At 41.3% G+C, this 18,920-nt stretch overlaps 1 protein-coding gene and 1 long non-coding RNA gene across 2 annotated transcripts in view; one reads left to right on the top strand and one right to left on the bottom strand.

Moving 5' to 3' along the window:
* Nucleotides 1-18,920, bottom strand: part of LOC140844975 (uncharacterized) — a 68,170-nt gene that overhangs the window by 5,961 nt on the left and 43,289 nt on the right. The window contains exons 3-4 of the long non-coding RNA XR_012123579.1: nucleotides 8,404-11,177; nucleotides 378-499 (exon numbers count right to left, since the gene is read on the bottom strand). This is a non-coding gene — a long non-coding RNA (uncharacterized lncRNA). The remainder of the gene's footprint in view (nucleotides 1-377; nucleotides 500-8,403; nucleotides 11,178-18,920) is intronic.
* The window catches only part of CPO (carboxypeptidase O), a 62,521-nt gene continuing 45,983 nt past the window's right edge, over nucleotides 2,383-18,920 (top strand). The window contains exon 1 of the mRNA XM_073218229.1: nucleotides 2,383-4,485. Coding sequence (XP_073074330.1) covers nucleotides 4,289-4,485 — 197 coding nt within the window. The 5' untranslated portion in view covers nucleotides 2,383-4,288. The remainder of the gene's footprint in view (nucleotides 4,486-18,920) is intronic.

Raw genomic sequence — 18,920 nt, 5'->3', positions numbered from 1 at the left:
TTAAATTTATCCCATTTAAGTCTCAAAACTAAGGTCGAATTTCTCAACCAACTATTTCTCACTTGGTTTTCAAGGACCATATTTTAAACCTCAAGCCATATTCCCTTGAAGGTGTCTATCACTGCCTAGGTCATAACTAGTACAATATTTTGACATCAGTCAAGTCAACAATATGAAATTGAATAGATCTTATTTCAAGCTTCATTCTAATGAAGGAAGGTAAATAAAAATAATTTGGAAAAGAGCTGCCAAACACTGGACAGCCTGCTAATATAAAAAAAATGAGATGTTACTTTTCACCATCCTTAACTTATTGGATGGCAGGTGTGCCAGTCTTATGTTGTTGCTTATGTTTTTAATTGAGGCGTAAACTTTACCTGTAGCCAGTTAGTCAGCTGAGCCTTTTGGAAAAATTTGTTGAGTGGTCATTATTTGCTTTGCTTCCTTCTTCCCCGCCATCTCCACAGCATGTCAGCACCTGCAGCGATGCACCCGTGTGCTGGTAATTCATATAGTATATTCAGAACCACAGATCATGGCTTTTAGACCTGCCAGATGTTCCTAGCCCCTTGCTGCAATTAAGTTCCAACATAGCCCTATATGAAAGAGATCGGGAAACCACAGTTCTAATTAAGAATATTCATGAGTTTGCACCTTGGAAAGCCAGAAATCACCTAATGTGCCAGAGTGGACAAGATCTTTTCCTTTGAGAAGAGAAAAAAGAAATGCAATTTTAAATAAGTCACCAGGTATGCACTCTGGGAAATTCTGAAGTGAAATAGGAGCTATGAGATTGAATGAACGATTTAAACTCCCAGTCTTAATGAGAATTTAAAGGGCTCCATCAGGGTCCTAGCACTGGCTATACATTATCATCTGAAAAGCTAAAAAAGGAAAATCTCCCATGCCTAGGTCCACCAGCAGGGCTAGTCTAGATTAAGAAAAAGCAGCAGTATTGTTCCTGGCATCCTCCTCTCCATACAGAAGGAGTCACCTCCAGACAGTTGCTATGGTAACCACCAGTATACTCTTCTTAGACGTTAAACATGAGAACTCAAAGCATTGTCAGCTGGACTAGAAACAGGTGCCATGTGTAGCACGTTCGAAGTAGGGTCAGCCAGTCAAATAGGCAATGCAGAGGCTCTCTGCTGTACCTGCCATAAGTTATCTGAGTTAATGGCATCTTCGGAAGAAATATAGAAAATGATCTTTATTATGGTACTCTCTTAAAGTGGTAGGGTGCACACTTTGTGAATCATTTTGGTTGAGTCCTTTGTGATCCCTGGAGTTAGAACCCTTGAAAAGATCTGAAACATGGGATTGTGAATTTAGAGACAAGAGCTTGGTTACTGTCACTAAGTAGCTATGGGGCTTGGGAAAATCACTCCCCCTTTCTTGGTACAATTTTCTTATCTAATACAGGAAGAGTCTCAAGAGGTAATTTTAGGGGGTGGAAGAGAGCTTAGAGGCGATGTGTTCCGTCCTATGGCGGACATCTATGTGTGAGGGCTCCCAAACATCACTTCCCCTGTGTTCTGTAGGTGAAGCTGGCTTTCCATGGGAATGTTATCTCTGCTCACTCTCAGATCTTGTACCAACTCCATCTCTTAACTCCAGAGGAGGGCGGTTTACCTACGTCTGACCAATTGAAACTTTGTATGCCCCATGCACACAGTGAGTGGTTTAGGGATATGATGATGTCAATCAAATTCAATGACATTCAGTTCTGGAACTTCCTCTGCAATTATGACAAATAACAAATTCTTTTCTCCTGGGCTTTAAAGTTTTAGGAAGTAAACCTTCAGATGTGAGAAGCAATCTTGTTATCACCGAGGGAGAACATGCCTGAGGATGAAGCCAACAGTATAAAAATCAGAGCCAATAGAGAGAGAGCTATAGTGTCCTGGTGACATCATTTAAAGCTCCTAGATACAGCTATGTGTGAAGCTCATTTACCCTTTTCAGTTATCTAAATCAATAAGGTCCCGCTTTTTCTTAATTAAGCCAGTTTGAGTTGGATTTCTTTCATTTGCATTCTAAAGAGTTCTGATGAATACAAACCCCTCATGTTATAGGCTTAGGAAACTGAAACCAAGGGTGGTGACTTGTCCAGTTCAAAATATATCTAAACCTTGAAATTAGAAAAAATAAAGACACTAAGATCTTCAAAATTTTCATTTAACTGATTTTCCCTCTGTTCCAGCAACATTAGACTTCTGTGAATTCTTGATAGATTAATTTTCTTGCAGCCTTTTGCTGTCTTTGAATTCGTTTATTTTGTGACTAGTGTCCTACCAACCAAGTTAATGAGAAACAAATATAACAACAATTCAGCACTCAAATTAATATTTTGATACATTGTAGAACAAATAAGCAATAGATTATCTGAGTTTCTTCTTTTTCAAGTCTATTTTTTAATACATTGAGAGCTTCAAGACCACAGTTTCTGATTGAAGGCAGAAGAGATGGATATCTTAAAAAGGAAGAATGTGGAATTAGAGCTTAACATATAGCTAAAAACTGAGCTCCATCAACTGTCTTTATCTGTAGTTAGTGATTAAGAGCCAAAAAATTAAATGTTTTGCTAAATCTGTCAATGCAGCTTAGCAGCTTCATTCTCCACAAACTGTGTCCTTCTATAACCCATTGTCTGTCCCGTATAGCACATATATTGAGCACTTATGTATCTGTCTCCCCACCCTGGACCTTGAGTCGCTATATGTCAGGGACCTTATTTTAATCATCTCCAAATCTTTTGAGCACTCAGTCATTATCCACTCTATACATGCATGGAGTAGGTTAGAATACATGGCTGCGTCCAATTTATTACTTAAAGGAGTTAAACCAACATGCTTCCTTTGACTCCATGGTCTGGTGTCAAGTTATTTTGTTGATTAGTATGTGTGAAAAGACTTTCTAATGTGTCCAAACTAATTTCATGTTTTGAAAGTTTCCCCATGGGCCATTTTTAATCAAGCAGAATCTCATGGGGGTTTATTCCCTGAAGTATCCTATCTAATTGTTATATTTTCATGTTCATGTCTTCAATAATCATCCAGTAGTGATATTATGGACTGGCACTCAGAAGCTGTGTGAACTGTGAGAATCTACATTCTAAAAATCTTCTCAAATCTTGCTTGCTATTCTTTCCATTTGTCTCACATCATCTGGGGTATAGAAAGTGTGAACCTTTTCAGCTGTGTATACCTTGAAGTATTGAAACTAACCAGTGAGAGACTAGAATAAGGAACATTAACAGAGTTTTATATTATTATGTCTACTCATAAATTTGTAAAGTTCTACTCCATTCAGGAGAGAGAGGGGTTGGGGATACTCTTTAATCTGGAGAGGGGATGACATTAAATTGATCAATGCAAAACTATTTATTTCTTAAACTAGGTCCAAACAGTTTTTATTGGAGATAATCAATTTTCTTTTTCCATTTGAAAGTGAAATATTATTTTTAAATGTATATATCAATGTAATGTGTAAATTAATGTACATGTATATATTAACATAATGTCAAGGGAGAGGCTAGCTTATATATAATATCTCATTCACTCCTCACAACATCCCTAATTAAGTAAATATTATTATCTACATTTTATGAATGAAAAGCTAGCTTTTGGGAGGTTAAGTAAATCGCCCATGGTCATGTACACAGTAAATAGTTGAACTGGATTGAAATTAAGTGTGTTTAACTCACAGTTTCTGTCCTGACCACTCTGCTCCATGGCTTCTCAAAACATGGCCTTGGCCACTTGATAATACTTTATGTATTACCTGTCAGCTACTATGCTATATGCTTTACATTCATTATCTCTGTTAATGCTCATAACTATACTGTTACTGGGATGTTATTATCTGCATTTCAGAGATCAGAAAACAAGCCCAGGTAAGTTGCCCAAGGTCATGGAACACATACAGCAGTCTTGCTATTAGACACCATTCATGCCTAGCTCACATTTTTTTAAACACAGCCTCTGTGCCAGGTATCACAGTGCCAGAGGGCCAGGGTGAGAAGGAAACAAAGGTACTTTAAATATTAGTGAAACATGTTTTGAATGAAAGTATTGACTCACGCAAAAACTAAAGAACAGACGTTATCAAAGCATGAATGTCTCTGTAACACTGTCCAGAGAACCCCCCACCCACTGCGGTGCCTCCCTGCAGTACTCGGAGAATTACTGAACTGAGCTTAATCCATGTCCTTTGGAATCTAGGGAGAGCCTTTGCTTTCACTGTAAGAAACCACTGTCTTCCTATCCAGTCTCCTTCAGCCCCACAGATGCCAGGAGGGCAGAAACTTGACCTGCTGCAGCCCACCCACCACCTACCTGCCCCCTTCACTGTCATTCTGTTTGTCTCCTTTCTTCCACTGCCAGGCACCACCAGGCAGGAGCTTACTCCATCTGCTTCCATCTGCTTCCATTTGTACTCTGCCCAGTTTTTCCTGCAATCTGCTGTATCCTCACCCCCAATACTGTAAGTACAAAGTCACAATGACCTCCTGTTATTGGTCTAATGATCTTTACCTCTGCTGATAAGATCAAGTCCCAATTCCTTAGGTTGGGCCTTCTTTGTTCTCTACAATCTTGGAGCGAAGTTCTGTTTCCCTCCCTTGTGACTCTCATATGAACAGCTTTGCTGTAGCAAAACTGGTGTGCCCCATGTTTCCTGAAGTCATTTTATGCATTTTTGTATTAGGCAGACATAGAATTTTCTTATTAGCAGATGAAGTATGAAGAATGGCTTAGACTATCAGTAAAATCAAGGCTCAAGAGATAGAGAAAAGTGAAGCTTCAATTAAACTATTTAGAATTTTTCCATTAGAAAATCTAGAAAGAAGCCATTTTAATTTCAGCATATATGGGTGATCTGTGCTTTAGAGTTCAGGGTATGCGTATATTTTAATTATGGATTTTGGGGTGTGCTTTTCAGTACCTAGTTACAGTAATGCCCTGCTTCCTGAAAGTTTGTTTTGTTTTACCATTTTGCTTTTATGAAAGACCTACATTAGTACCTGTTTTTGCTAACTAAAAAATATCCAAAGAGGACTTCCCCTTTCACAAAAAAAGCCGTCACTGTACTAACGTAGTACAGTACATGTAGGAACACCCTTCACCTTATGGCATTTGGGCTTTCAAAAGGCTTCACAGGAATGCTCTCTGCTGGATAGTAGGGAAACCTGAATTTGAATCTCTTGGATGACACTAATTAGGCTTAGGACCCAATTTGAGAGTTTTCTAGTACATTGAGACTCAATTGGCACATACACAAAATGGCAGGGATTATAGTACCTGCTTGATAGTATTGTTTGGAGACTTAAAAGAAATTTAATTAAAAGCATTAAAATGCTCAGCAGAGAGGAGTACAGTAAGTGCAGGTATGCCTCACTATCACCACAAAGGTATTAGATTCCTGTGGCTGCTGTAGCAAATTACCACCACCTCTGTGGCTCACAAAAACAGAACTGTATTCTTTCAGTCTGGACAGAAGTGCAGCAGGGCTGCCCTCCTCTGGAGGCTCCAGGCGAGGGTCTGTCCCATGCCCCTTCTAGCTTCTGATGTCTGCCAGAATTTCCTGGTGTTTGCTGGCTTGTGGCCACATCACTTGAGTTTCTCCCTCTGTTTTCAAGTTACTTTCTTTTCTGTCTGGGTGGGTGAAACCTTTGTCTCTCCCTTATCAGGAAACTTGTGACAGCATTTAGGGAGTCTGGGAATAATCTAATCATCTCTAGGTCCTTAACTTAAGCACATCTACGATGACCCTTTTCTACGTAAGGTGGCACTCAAAGGTTTTAAGGGGTAGGGTTTGGACATGTCTTTGGGAACTGTGATTAGCCTATCACAACAAAATTGAGGCTTCTTCAAAGGAATGACCTATTTCCTTCATCTTTGTACCTCCCACAACATCTAGAACTGTGAATAGAGGATGGCAGGTTCATGGGTGTTCATAAATTATTAATAAATAAATAAGTGTAAGGATAAGTAAACCAAAGAGGTTCATGCCTGGATCAATGATGAGAGTCTGTGTGCCTAATGTCTGATTTAAAAAGAAATCAAAACAGAGGAAGTGTCCAGCTAGCATCCATTGAATGCAAAGCCTAATATTAAGTACAGCTGACCTTGAACAATGCAGGGGTTAGAGGTGTCGACCCCCTTTACAGTTGAAAATCTGAGTATAACCTTTGACTGTCTCAGGTTTAACTACTAGCCGCTTGTTGATGCAAAGCCTTTCTGATGACATAAACAGCCAATCAACACGTACTTTGTTTATTATATGTATTTTTTACTGTATTCTTACAATTAAGTAAGCTAGAGAAAAGAAAATGTTCTCTCAAACTGTCACAAATCTCCAAAAAAATTTCCAATATATTGGTTGAAAAAAAAACCCACATGTAAGTGGAACATGCAGTTCAAACCCACGTTGTTCAAGGGTCAACTGCATTTTATAACTAGTCAGTAATTTGATATGACTATTAATTAAATCATTAGAAAAAGCTAAATTGTCAATGAGCAAACTAGTGGGTATTAAGCTATGACCTACGCAGCCTAATCCTGTCCTGAGTGTGAAGAAGCATCTCCTGCACAGGGCTTCCGACGTTTACCCACACTTCTCTCAAACATGTAAAGGTCCAAGTGCACAACTCCTCTTATTAATATCCCATCTCTTCTAGTCCCTAGTCAACTCTGAAACTTTCTGAAATAATTGAGCCCCTCATTTTACTGATCCCAAAGAACACTTATTTGTAGTGTCCCACTGTGTTGCCCCCTTCTGCCATAAATGTGCCCTCATCTGTTGCTTACCTTACCTCCCTCTCACCCAGGGATGCAGGGGAGGCAGGGGCCCTTTATTAGGACAAAGGTGGAGGGGGCACCTTGGTGGACTTGGAACTGATAGCTGCTGTTCGGCTGAACCAGCTGCCTCTGACGTCTCACCTCCCTGTAGTGTTCACCAGTCACAGAAATGTATTAGCTCTCCCCTGGTGATACAATCAGTATCTAGAAATCAGATGTTTGGCAGACAGCCCACCTGGGTCCAGTCAAAATAAGATGAATAATTCTTCAACTTGTCTGAGATTAAAAACACAGAGTCTATTTATGTGTGCAAATCCATTTTCTTTCTTAGAACCTTAGAAATCACAAAACGTGCACCATGGTAGGCCCTGCGCTTTTCATTGCCAAGGAGAAAATTCAAAATAAAGGCCCACTACTGAATGGACTGCTTAGTCAAAGAGCGCCATGGCACATTAAATTCAATAAACCACTCAAGCTTCTGATCGAATATATTATGGGAACACTATAGGCTGCAGTTTAAAAGATTAGTCCAGGAAGCAACAATATACTACTGTATTGGCTTTCTTGCTGGCAGCCTCGGCTTCAGGCACAAGACGATGCTGCCTGATAGTTGCCATGGTGACCACACAAGTGTTCAGCTGGAGCATTTCAAAGGGAAAACTAGAACATCATACATGAGTTTGCTGTTTAAAGAGAAAGAGGGTGGGCAGCAGCTCAAAAGATGGGAGGCTGCCAGTATAAATTCTGCAGTGTCAGGCTCACGAGTCTTCTGAATTTTGTGAGGCAAGTTGGAGCTGCCGCTCCTGCTTGTGGGTGTCCAAAATTGGCAGTGTCCTGGGTAACTCCCAGGGGAGAACTGCCGGGTAAGTGCTGCACCCATAAGGCTGTGGAGGCTGTACAGGACTCTGTCCTGTGGAGGCTTGAGCTTGCCATCTCCCCCAAACTCTCTCTCTCCTGTCTTGCTGAATCCATTAGGTCCTACACTCAACTGGATTTATATCCACTCCGCTTAACGCGCTTTGCCTGACTCTGCCTCCATGCCCTGCACACCAGTGCTTTGTAGCTTGTGGGTTTTGAAGGACTGGGGAATTCATTCAGTGTTCATTCACTGTTCCTTTCAGCCCATCTGAGCATTGCCCTAGAGAATGAGGCTCAGGCCTTACTGTCTGCACCTGCTAGCACTCCTACCGCCGACATGCCTTGCACTTTACCACCTGTGTCCTTGCTTGCCGCATGGCTGCTTTATTTTCTGTGAGTTGTCAGCTTCCTGGGCAAAGTTGCAAATTACTCACATGGGCCAGATCTAACCCTTTGTTGGACCTACATAAGGTCTGAAAAAATAAACCAACTAAACTGGAGGATTTCATACAACATTCCAGATTATGGCAACTCTACAGCTGTGTTCTCAGTAGGGCAACAATTGCCTGCCCGCCTGGCTCCTGTTATGTCTGAAGGGGCTGAAGGGACACCTGTCCTTGAGGATAGGGACATCATCACCTCCTATTCCCCCCTCAATGTTTCTCATGTATTTGTTTCACCCAGAGCCTAGCTACTTTACTCAGCAGGTCCACAATACAGATTTCCTGATCCGAAGAATACTTGCTGTTGACTCTGGTTCTCCCCTTCAGATAAATGAGCCTGAGGTGCTGCATGTTTGGTGGTGCGCCTGGCCTCACAACAAGAAGTATCCCGAAATGGGAAGGAGTTTCTGGTAGTGAGAGTTTCACTCGAGGGGCAGCTCCTGGCTAGATATCTTTCTTTAAATGGATTGAAGGGAAGGCTTGGCAGCCCAGGGGACCTCTGCCATGGCAGTTGCTGCCAGGCTGCTCTGGGGAACCTTTCTTACGGTGCTCCACCCACCAGCCTTCCAGCCATCGGGCCAGTTAGTCATTCCACCAGTGTTTCCTGGGAATGTTTCACAATAAATCTATGGAGAGTGACAGCAGTGAGGGGAACAGTCCAGGCCCTGTCCTCCCGGTGGTTGTACAATCTAGTGGATTTGTTTTTACCCAAAAGTAAAAAGCAGCTGCTAAATGGACTTCACAACCAATTTCAGAGAGATTAAACTATGCTGGAGACAAGTCCACAGAGAAGAAGGCAGAGGAAGAGGAAAAGGAGGAGAAGAGATATTAATGGCCAAAACATAGATGGAAACTAACTCCCCAACACACACTGGAATTGAAAAGGAATCATTGTGCCAGCTGTGGACAAGGTGTGAGGTCCTGAGCACTCTTTTTCCTTTTCATGGGAAAGTAACTTGGCACCATCTTTTAGGAGGGCAACTTGACAATAAATGTGAAAAATTCATAAACACTTTTGGGTTTAATGATACAATTTCTAAGACTGTTCTCAGGAAATAATTAAGTGCGTGCACAAAAAATTGGCTAAAAAGATTTTCGTGGAAGACTTGTTAATAAAAATCTAGTATAAAACTAAATAATAACTAAAGTAAGGAACACGTGTTAAGCAAATCCTATATGTGTTCTCTCTCCTAAAACAGCCAACAATCCCTGTGAGGGGGGCATGATTGCTGGTGCAGAAAAGGTACGGAGGGGTCAGGAGCTCATCCCAGCTGACACAGCTCTAAGGAAGCACCACTGGAAGGGGGCTGATGCCATTTAGTTATCACTCCATGTTTCTGTTGCTTCTAGCAGTGAAAAAAATGTTGAGGGTCTCATAGTAGAGAGCTGGCTTAATGAATTACAGAGCAGCCATACCGTGGGATGCTAGTCAGCCATAAAAAGTAACATAGATGAAGATACATTCCCTTGGGAAGGTGTTTGAAATATGCTCCTAAGCTGGTTATCAAATGGCATTTACAGGGTGGCCCCATGGTCATCGGAGAATCAATCTGTAAGCACCAGGAAGCATAGAAACGTCCAGAAGCAAAGATAACAAGGTTCAGTCAGTGACTATCTCTGGAGGGTAAGAAGACTGTTTCATATTTTTCCTTCCATCATTATTTTTTCCTATCTACATATTTTTATTTAAAAAATCTATTTGTATTGTTTATGTACCAATCTTTATATTTATTTTTGGAAACAGTTGTGGCATACTGACTGGTATTAGCACTCCAGGTCCTTACGTGACACCCTGACTGTTGCATCCCTGAATTAACATTGCTTCCCCTGGGGTGTCAGAAAACACCCTGGCCTGAGAGCAGACAGACCTGGATTTGAGGCTGAGCTCATGTACTGATGTGTCCAGGGTGTGTCTCGAGGCAAGGCACCAGCTCTCCTGGCCTCAGCCTGATGATGGCTGGGCAGGTGAACTGGAGGCCCCTTCCAGCTCCAACACAGCATGCACTTGTGCATTCATTTTCTCCTTTAGAGATAGCCTGTAACCATTTCCAGCCCACAGGAGAAAGATTTGAAAATGGGAAATCATTTCGGTCTATAAAAAAGCGTGAATAAACACCTGCCTAGCCCATTTTGAGAAATAATAACATGACATTTATAAACCACTTTGCACAGTGCTTATGAATTCCCTCCCTGGAGGCTCCAAGTTCGACTCTAGTTATTTTGGTTATTTACATGCCCGCATTTGGGTAAAGCATTTAACTGTGAGAGGGTGAAACGGCTTCCTCCTGAGATTACTGTGGATTCATTGTCGCCTATTACACTGCTTGTTCAAAATATGTTAAGACCCATTTTCTCTGACACAGAAAATGATCCCTCAAAATAAAGTGTGACTTCATTTTGTCCCCATCTTTCTTCCCTGCTGCACCGGTGGGCAGTAGTCATTCCTGGGGGCAGCTGAGCTGGGCCAGAATTGCAGCTTCACCCCGTAAAGGCAGCTTAAAGCAGGATGCCCTATGGGGAGGGATCTATTTCTCTGGGAACGACAAATTTGAGTTGCATTTGATGTCCCTTATCTCCTGTCAGATAATTCTAATAATTCTGAGTTTAGCTAGGTATTTAAGGGTCCTGGCCCTGAAGTCAGACAAACCCAAATTCACATCTTCACTTGGCCTCCCATTACCATGGAGTTTGGGGGAAAATTACTTAAGTGTCCCAGAAATCTCACCTGTAAATGTGGAAAGCTAGCACCCACTTCATTAGGATTGTTGCAAAGATGAAATAAGATCAGCCTGGCAGGCATCTAGTGGGTGCTTGGCCCATAGTAGGTACTAAATAAATAGAAGCTATTAACATTACTGTGAGTAAAAGAAGGTGCTTAATCCCTTTCATGAGGCCTTTCCCATGTGTAGTATCATAGGATGTGAAGCAGGGTAGTAGATGAGCAGATTAGAGTAGGGAGCAGATTAGAGTCTAAATATTGTTACAGTGAACACTGCATACCTTGCCTGTAGCTTGCAACTGTAGAACATTCGGCAGAATAAATTATGGTGTCCACAGCATGCTTTTAGAAGACAGCCTGAAGCAGGTGAAAAGATAATGTTATACTGCGTGTTATGGACTCTTCTCTTTGATGTTTCAACTTCTGGGCGTTGTTTTAGCATTATTTTTTTTCAGCAGCAAATCTCCATTTGGAAAAATCTTAGTTGTTAACCTGTGCTGTTTCTTACTCAGTTGTTTATATTATTTCTCTCCACTGCTTGATTGGATTACTTAGTTAACTTGATTCATTCAGTGATTCATTCTGAACCCTTACCGTGCTCTAGGCCCTGTGCTAAACAGTACAGATGCATTTCCTGCCTTCAAGGAGCTGGCGGTCAACAGAAGGGGAAAAGTAAAGGTTTACTTCAATTGCAATTTTTTCCTCTCCTCCAGCCTTCTAAGGAGGATCAACTGCTGAATTTTCCTTTGTTAAATAAATTCAAAGTATGATGAAATTTTGCAGGTAATAAATGTTTCTGGGTCAGTGAGGCTCTCAAGTTGGGGAAGTCCATTCTAGAAAGGGAGGCACAGAAAAGACTTCATAGGAGAAAAATTGTTACAAAGTGCTGGAGCCATGTCATACTTATATTTGTTTTTCTGTTCCTAATTATCTGCTCCCCGCCCCTGCACCTATTATAGTGTCTTAGCCATGTTGTCCACTGGACTTAATTGAGTTCTTTCAGGTTCACAGAGGAGTCTTTTCTCTTAATGGGTGGTGTTTTCTGTCTGGGTGGTCCAGTGAGATGAGACCTGGAGCTGTGGCCCAAAGTGGGGCAGGGTGGGGGGGGGGGTGGGATTCATCAGGACAGTTCTTAAGAACTAACTCCTGAAAAATGAAATGGAAGTGAATTTTAGAGTTGACCTGGAGCGTGAATTCTGCATTTGCCACTAAGAGTGTCAACTTGAAAGAATGACATAAAGGCTTTGATTTTAAGTTCATGAACCTTTATACAATGAAAGTAGTGATGCCAGTGCCACGATGAGGTGAAGTATAAAAATCATTGGCAAAGTTTATGAAATTTAGAAAGCTCTCATTAAGTTTTAGTTTCCATTGCTTCCAGAAGACAGTCCAAAATATTTTGACCAACCCTCCTCTCCATCCCTTCACCTGGCTGATTAGCAGAGAGCCTCTGCCTCAGATGGTATCATTTAGAAATTCAGGTATTTATGGCTTGATTAAATAATCCCTCACATAGTCATAATTCAGTGTTAATATCTTTTAATGATTGTTGCTTTTATCAGCTGGGACTTTATTTGATTTTAATTTCAGGTCCCAGTGATGGCTCTTAGGGTCACTTTCAGCAAAATATACCGCTTGAGTATCTAAGAATGGCACACCTTTTATCTAAGTGTGATAAGTAGCAGTGTAAGTCTATTAACAGAGAGTTATCTAAAGTCACAGAAACTTTTAAATTTATATCTACAATTAATTCTCTGTAGCTGTGTTGGATCTATGGGTGGCTCTGCCTGATACGGGGAAAGAACAGTGGAGTGGTGACACAGCATTTTCCAGGAATGAACTATGAGTTGAAGAAGCAAAGCACACTTTGAAGGTGAGAAGGGTGAAGAGGGAAAGGTGTGTTATGGAAGTGACTCATCCAACCTTTCTACAAATTATATGGGAAAACTCTTGAGTATATAAACACGGTTGGCTTCTCTGCATTGAGTTAACTTGATAACTGTAATGCTATATTATATACACCTTGAAACTGTTATTTGGTCTGTGTTTAAAATGGGAAATGAAAGTATGACAAAGTCATCTGGACTAGCCCGGATCTCATGCAAAGCAACTGGTTCAGAGCTATTAGCACAGCAGATTTCTTGGTCCATTGAGAGTTTGATGTAGTAGGGGAATCTCCTTGTGATTCTTTCCATTACATACTGCCCTTTCTGGGTCTTTACCTTGTTTCTCCGATTACGTTTTAAGGTCCCTCAGGAAAGTTTTCCTCAGCTTGGTGCTCACCAAGCCTTTGTTTCTATCCCTCTCTCCTTGCTTCCTGTTTTTTGTTTTTTGCACTGTCTTTGAGGAACCACATCATATGGAGATCTCCTAAATTGACTTTTCTTCCACTCTTCATTCTTTTCTTGGTTGTCTACTCCAATTTCTCCCTTACAGACTTTAAGATATATTTCATATATTCACTTTTGCCCTCAAAATGGTTGCAAAAACATGCAACTTCTTCCTCTTGAATTTTGTGAAGATACACCCTCTTATCTATCTAAAGGGGAAAAAAGACTTTATTTCCTAACCCAAATTCCAATGAACCATTTACAAAATGAACAGTGTCCCTAGACATCTACCAATTAGTCACCTGTTTTTCTCCTCCTCTTAATTTTACAGTCCCAACTTCTCTTGGCTGCATTAGCCTAGGCCCAGGCAGGCACCAACACTACTTCCACTGTCACTCCACTGTTCACGCGGTGCCTCGTCCAGGCTGCAGAAGGTACACATAAAAGTATGCTGTATGTCACCTTCTGTCACCACGGTCACTGGGAGGTCTTTCTTGGAAGGTGGGATCGTATTGGGGAGACACTCTCTCCCTTGCTCCTTATTCTTCCTGGCCAATAAAAGAAGACATTTCCAGCCTGTCTGAGGAAAGGGGAAGAAGTTTCTTTTTCCTTTTTCTGGCTCCTTTCCACAAAAGAAGGAGCAGTACTTCTTTGTTTGGTGTGATAGTGAGTGTTGGGCATCCCAAGGTCTGCTATTGGGTGGCATGAATGTGTGAAAGGTTGTGTGCGCTCTGGCCTCATTGCCTTTGTCTCTGTTAATAGGGCCCTCTGCATTCAAAGGGGATGAGGCCAGCCAGGATCCTCTACACAGATAGTGGGGTGAGTGTCTACTTTGCAGGTCTGAGGTCTTTGGGTGAGGAGGGAGAGAAGAATATTAGGAAGCTTATATTGGCTTCAAGTCCAATCTATGTTTTTCAATACAGTCTTACTAGTCCTAATCAGATTTTTATTTAACCCCTGTATATATAATTGGTTTTGGGCTCAGAGAAGAGAGGGGGAATGATGGTTGTCTAGAATTCCAATAAGACCAGGTTTTCTATTTTTTATTTTCTGATTAAAATTAAATGAATGTATATATTATTATATTTCTATAACTCATTTTGTTCCTTAGGTATTCTCATATCAATCCTAAGGAAGTGAAGAGTTAAAACCATCTTAAGCCCAGTATGATTCCAGCAGCAGCTCTATGAGAGGAACAGGGTCTCATGGCATCAACCACATTCTATTCCTACAGGTGGGGAAACACACAGGGAGGCAAGGTGACGTGCTGATGTGAGGCCACTTCTACAGAGGTACAGCAGCCACGTGATAACCCTACCTTGTTGCTACAGAGGTGGCTCATCTGTCTCTCTCGCTTTGTGTTCTGCTCTATTAAACACAGTGGGCTCTCACTCAATATTATTATCTCAGCACACACTGAAAGTTTTTTAAACTGACTTTTGGAAAGAGGTAAATTAGCAATTCTACAACTCAAGAAGAGAGAAATTAAGAAGAGACATGATATGGCTTTTGAAGAGAATAGAGGTCTTTTGTTGTATCCTAATACAGCTAGGTAGGTAGATGGATAGATAGATACGTGGATACACACATACATAAATACATACATACATAATCTCTTAGCTCTCTTTACTATATTTCTTTAAATTAAGCTACTTTCTCCCTGGTATTTTCTTTTCCAGCATTCCATTTACTACCTGCTTTTGCCTGCCACTGACTCTCCCTCTGTTTGTATCTTATCTGGCTTATCATTAAATGCCTTTTCACATAGCACTAGCTGACATTGTAGTTTGGGCAGATCATTTTATGTTTCTCAACTTCAGTTTTCTCAAAGCTAAAGTAAAGCCATTCAGTGAAACCTGTAGATTCCCTTTGGCTCAAACTGTGAGCAGAGCAGGTTCACTCACTTGGGTGGGAACTAGGCCCAGGTACTTTGGCCAGTTGAATGTGGTCATCCTTAGTCCACGAACTATTGCTTCTATGAATAGGGTTAAGCAGATCTCCTGAGAAAATGCTTAAACTATCCAAGGTTTTAGTTTCGGAGGTTCACTCACGTACAAACACATCTGTTAAGTCTGGGGGCTCTGAAACCGTATCATCAGGATCTTCCAAGGGAGCCCACTGTAAGTGAGACCATGAAGTCTAATGAAGGCCCCAAGCACTGACAGAGGGGCGTGACTGCATCAGTGGCTCAGTGGCTGCCAGGAGAGTCAGTTCATTTGACCGTAGTACTCTTTGCATAGGTTGTATGTTCTGGGAGAAAATAACCACGCAGGAATGGACAAAGCTTTATCACTTGCTATAATGCTTTAGGATTCACCCTGTCTAGCTCTGGGACCTCCTTCTTCAGTTAAAAAGAAAAGTAATATGTTCCTTTTCATTTTTTAAGTCAATAGTGTGGATCTTTGATCTTAAAGAGAGGTAGTGTTCTATCAGCTCTGCTGGCATTATGCTCCCCTGAGCGCCTATGGCATCAGCACCAGGGCAGGCGGAGTTCCAGCTCCACGGACATGGCCGCACAGCAGCGACAGCTACTGAGGCTGAGTTATCATTTAAAGGGGAACCATGGTGAAACCGTTGGGGCCCGAGTCCTGACTTGTTCAGCCACCGCAGTGGCAATAATCAGGAATAATTATGTAATGTATGTAAGGGGCCCGCAGGGCACGCTAGAAATTTCTTGAGGAAGGAGATTCTCCGAGACTGGCTTTCCTGTGGTCAAGCAGTGAGGTGAGAGTTAATGTGAGTCAGAGAGTCTCTATGGATCATGCATTGCCCTTCCCGTGCTCAGCTCTGTCTGACATGTGCTGTCCTGCAAACTGCTTTCCTCAGGCTTCATCAGCTGGCTTCCCACTGCTTTGGCCAATGAAAGGCACAGCAGGAGATTGGAGGGTGGACATAAGGAAGAAACCAGGATATTCCTCCTTCCTCTGTGGCTAAGGTGGCAGTCTCTGGCAGCAGCTATGTATCTTTCGTGGTTCCAGTTGCCACCAAAAAGGTTTCCACTGGGTGATCTCCCCCTCCCCCTTTTTTCTCCCAACCTAGGGGTAGGAGTAGTTTCTTATTTTTATCAATCTCTGGCTTGTCTCAAAGTCCTCTGGTTGAATTCTCAGACTTTTCTGTCATCTGTATAACCAGTTCTCTGCATGAAATTTCTTTTTATTAAATAATCAGGGTGTTTTCTGCTTCCTGATTAGGTCTACTGACACATCAGGGGAGCCTGAGAAACTTAGTATTTTAGTCAGCTATCAATGCAATGCTGCTATATAACAATAGTGACAAAAAACCATTCACACTCTGGTGTTAAATGGCAGAAAAGTTTCAGTGACTGTGTTGCTGTTCAATATTGTTTGTATTTTATAACAAGGAACTAAGTCCCTGTTTATTTGGAACCAAAGGAATAAAACTCAAATTGTGGGATATGAAGTTCAAGAAGCCAGTAAGGAAACAGGAGATCAAGCTTGTAGGCAGTCACAGACTTGCCTTGCTTAGGAAGCGCAGTACCGAGCATGGTACCTGGCACAGGGTAGTTACACAGACATGTTTGTTGAATCAGTAGGTCAGACCAGTCTAGTTTATCCCTCAGTGAAAAGAAAGTTTACAAATTATGTGTGCATAGAAAATCTGTACCATTGTGGGCCTCCTAGAGCTGTCCACACTGCTCATTAGAGAAACTTAAAAAAACACAACTTACCTACAGAGTGCTTGCTCACTCCCTATGGGAAAAAAAACATAAAGTAAAATATTGTAAAAGTAGATGTCTCTCTGGTTGAAAATCTGCATATTTCTGAAATGAGTCACTCTATAACCTAGGCAGAAATGAGCAGAGAAAACTCACGTGGGAAGAGCCATCAGCTATTGGGTGCTTAGAATTAAAAATAGGGAGAAGTATGAATTCTGTGCCCAATTTCTTGCATTCTCCCACCATGAAAAAGATCTATTCTTTCAAAATGCACAGATTTACACACTGTGATTTTTGGTAACCTCTCTTGAAGCAGCTGGTGCTTCTGAAAGCGGGTGGTCTGTAACGCTCTGTAAAGAAGACCTGCATTGGAGAGGGTGGGAGCTGTCATAGACTTTCTAGAGAGCAGAAAGGGCAACAAGCTGTGTTCTTGAGCAGTCCTTGCATCAGTGAGGACACTGTCATTCCTTATGGTTACCCTAATGAGCCACCAAGCAATGCTGATGGATTGGTAAGGCTCACACCCTAACTCCAACACTCCATCCAGGTTAGATATGCTCTATTTGGCTGCCTTTTTTGGTGATTTTGTGTTTGCTTCATTCTTTTCCTGTCTTTTATACATGCCTCCATGTGACACTTATTGATATCACTGTTGCTGAGTTTGGGCATGCTTCCAAAGAAGCTCAGATTTGCTCTTAGTTTTCCATCCAATAAATTCATCTGTTAACTATTGGGAGAAGAATTCTGGAAACTCCATCACTAGTTGGCAACTATCGCATTTCTTAAGAGAAGAAAAATCTTCAATCTAGTTGAAACCATATTTCTTGTGCTGGAATGGATTTAAGACAAAAAATACATTGCACATTTGGGCAGGGACCTTGATTTTTCAACACACATCTTTCATGTGTTAGGAACTGATGATGCACATTTTTCCCCCTAGGGAAAAAATCTTTTTCTTAAGGCATTAAATTGCCTGCTCAGATGTGTAAGGTATCTACTGCCTCTAATTAGCAATCTTTGTACATGTATTGAGAAGAAAGGGGAGGTTAAAATCCTGTTTTATTAGCAATTTTATCTTTACAAAAAGGGCAGAAAAATTAAGATAAAGTGACATCCTTTGTGTGACAGTTTAGAAATGAAAGGTATTCATGTGTTGTGTAGAAGAAGAGCAAAAACTGCCTTTTTTGTGCGTTGCTGGCAGATATTTCACATCAATAATTCTTAAGCTCTGCCATCCATGAACCCCTGAGGAAGCTCCCATGGGTAGCCCTTGCCCTCATGGCTGTCCGTTGCCTGTACATGCCTCTATCTCACTAGAGCCCAGTTCTTCTTGTAGGTTACCACCAACAAATAGTTCTGCAAACCTGGCTGACTATTTACTGTTTATTTTTGTAACATTTTCATTCTGTAACTGAGTGGTTTTCAAAGTATGGGCTCTGCCCCAGGAGCAGTAGCAGCCTCTGGGAACTTGTTCGGAATGTTCATTCTTGGGTTCAGTTCCAGACCTATTAAATAACAAATTCTGGGGTGGTGTTCTGCAGTCTGTGTTTTAACAGGTACTCCGGGTGATTCTGTTGCATGATCTTACCTCCTCATTTGAAAATGAGGAATGAAAGGCTCTTCTTTGGTCTTAGTCCAAAGTAATCAATAAGGAACCACAGAATGAATATTAAACTCATACTAATCAATTAGTGATAGCCCCACGGTTTTGAAAGCCAGCCAATCAGCAATATCACTCTAGCCTAATCCCTAAACTCAGAAGCTGAAGGTCAGCCAATCTCTGAACCACATGCTTCAGAAAATCTGCCAATCCTTGAACTCCATGGTTCCTAAAACCCTTTATGATTTCAAGTTTTGCTTTGTACAGAGAGACTGAGATTTATAAGAATAGCTCTCCGTTGCTTAGTAAGCAGTAAATTTAGCTTTCTTTCACACATGTGATTGAGAATTTCAACCCTCAACAAAAGGATCACTGGAGGTTTTGAGAAAGTCAAGTGGGGGGATACATTCCAAGACCCCCAGTTAGATACCTAAAACTGCAGATAGTATCAGACCCTATATATCCTATGTTTTTTCCTATACATAAATACCTAT

The sequence above is a fragment of the Manis javanica genome, chromosome 12 (assembly GCF_040802235.1).
Source record: "Manis javanica isolate MJ-LG chromosome 12, MJ_LKY, whole genome shotgun sequence".
Taxonomy (NCBI): Eukaryota; Metazoa; Chordata; class Mammalia; order Pholidota; family Manidae; genus Manis; species Manis javanica.
This window is presented reverse-complemented; position numbering and strand designations above follow the sequence as displayed.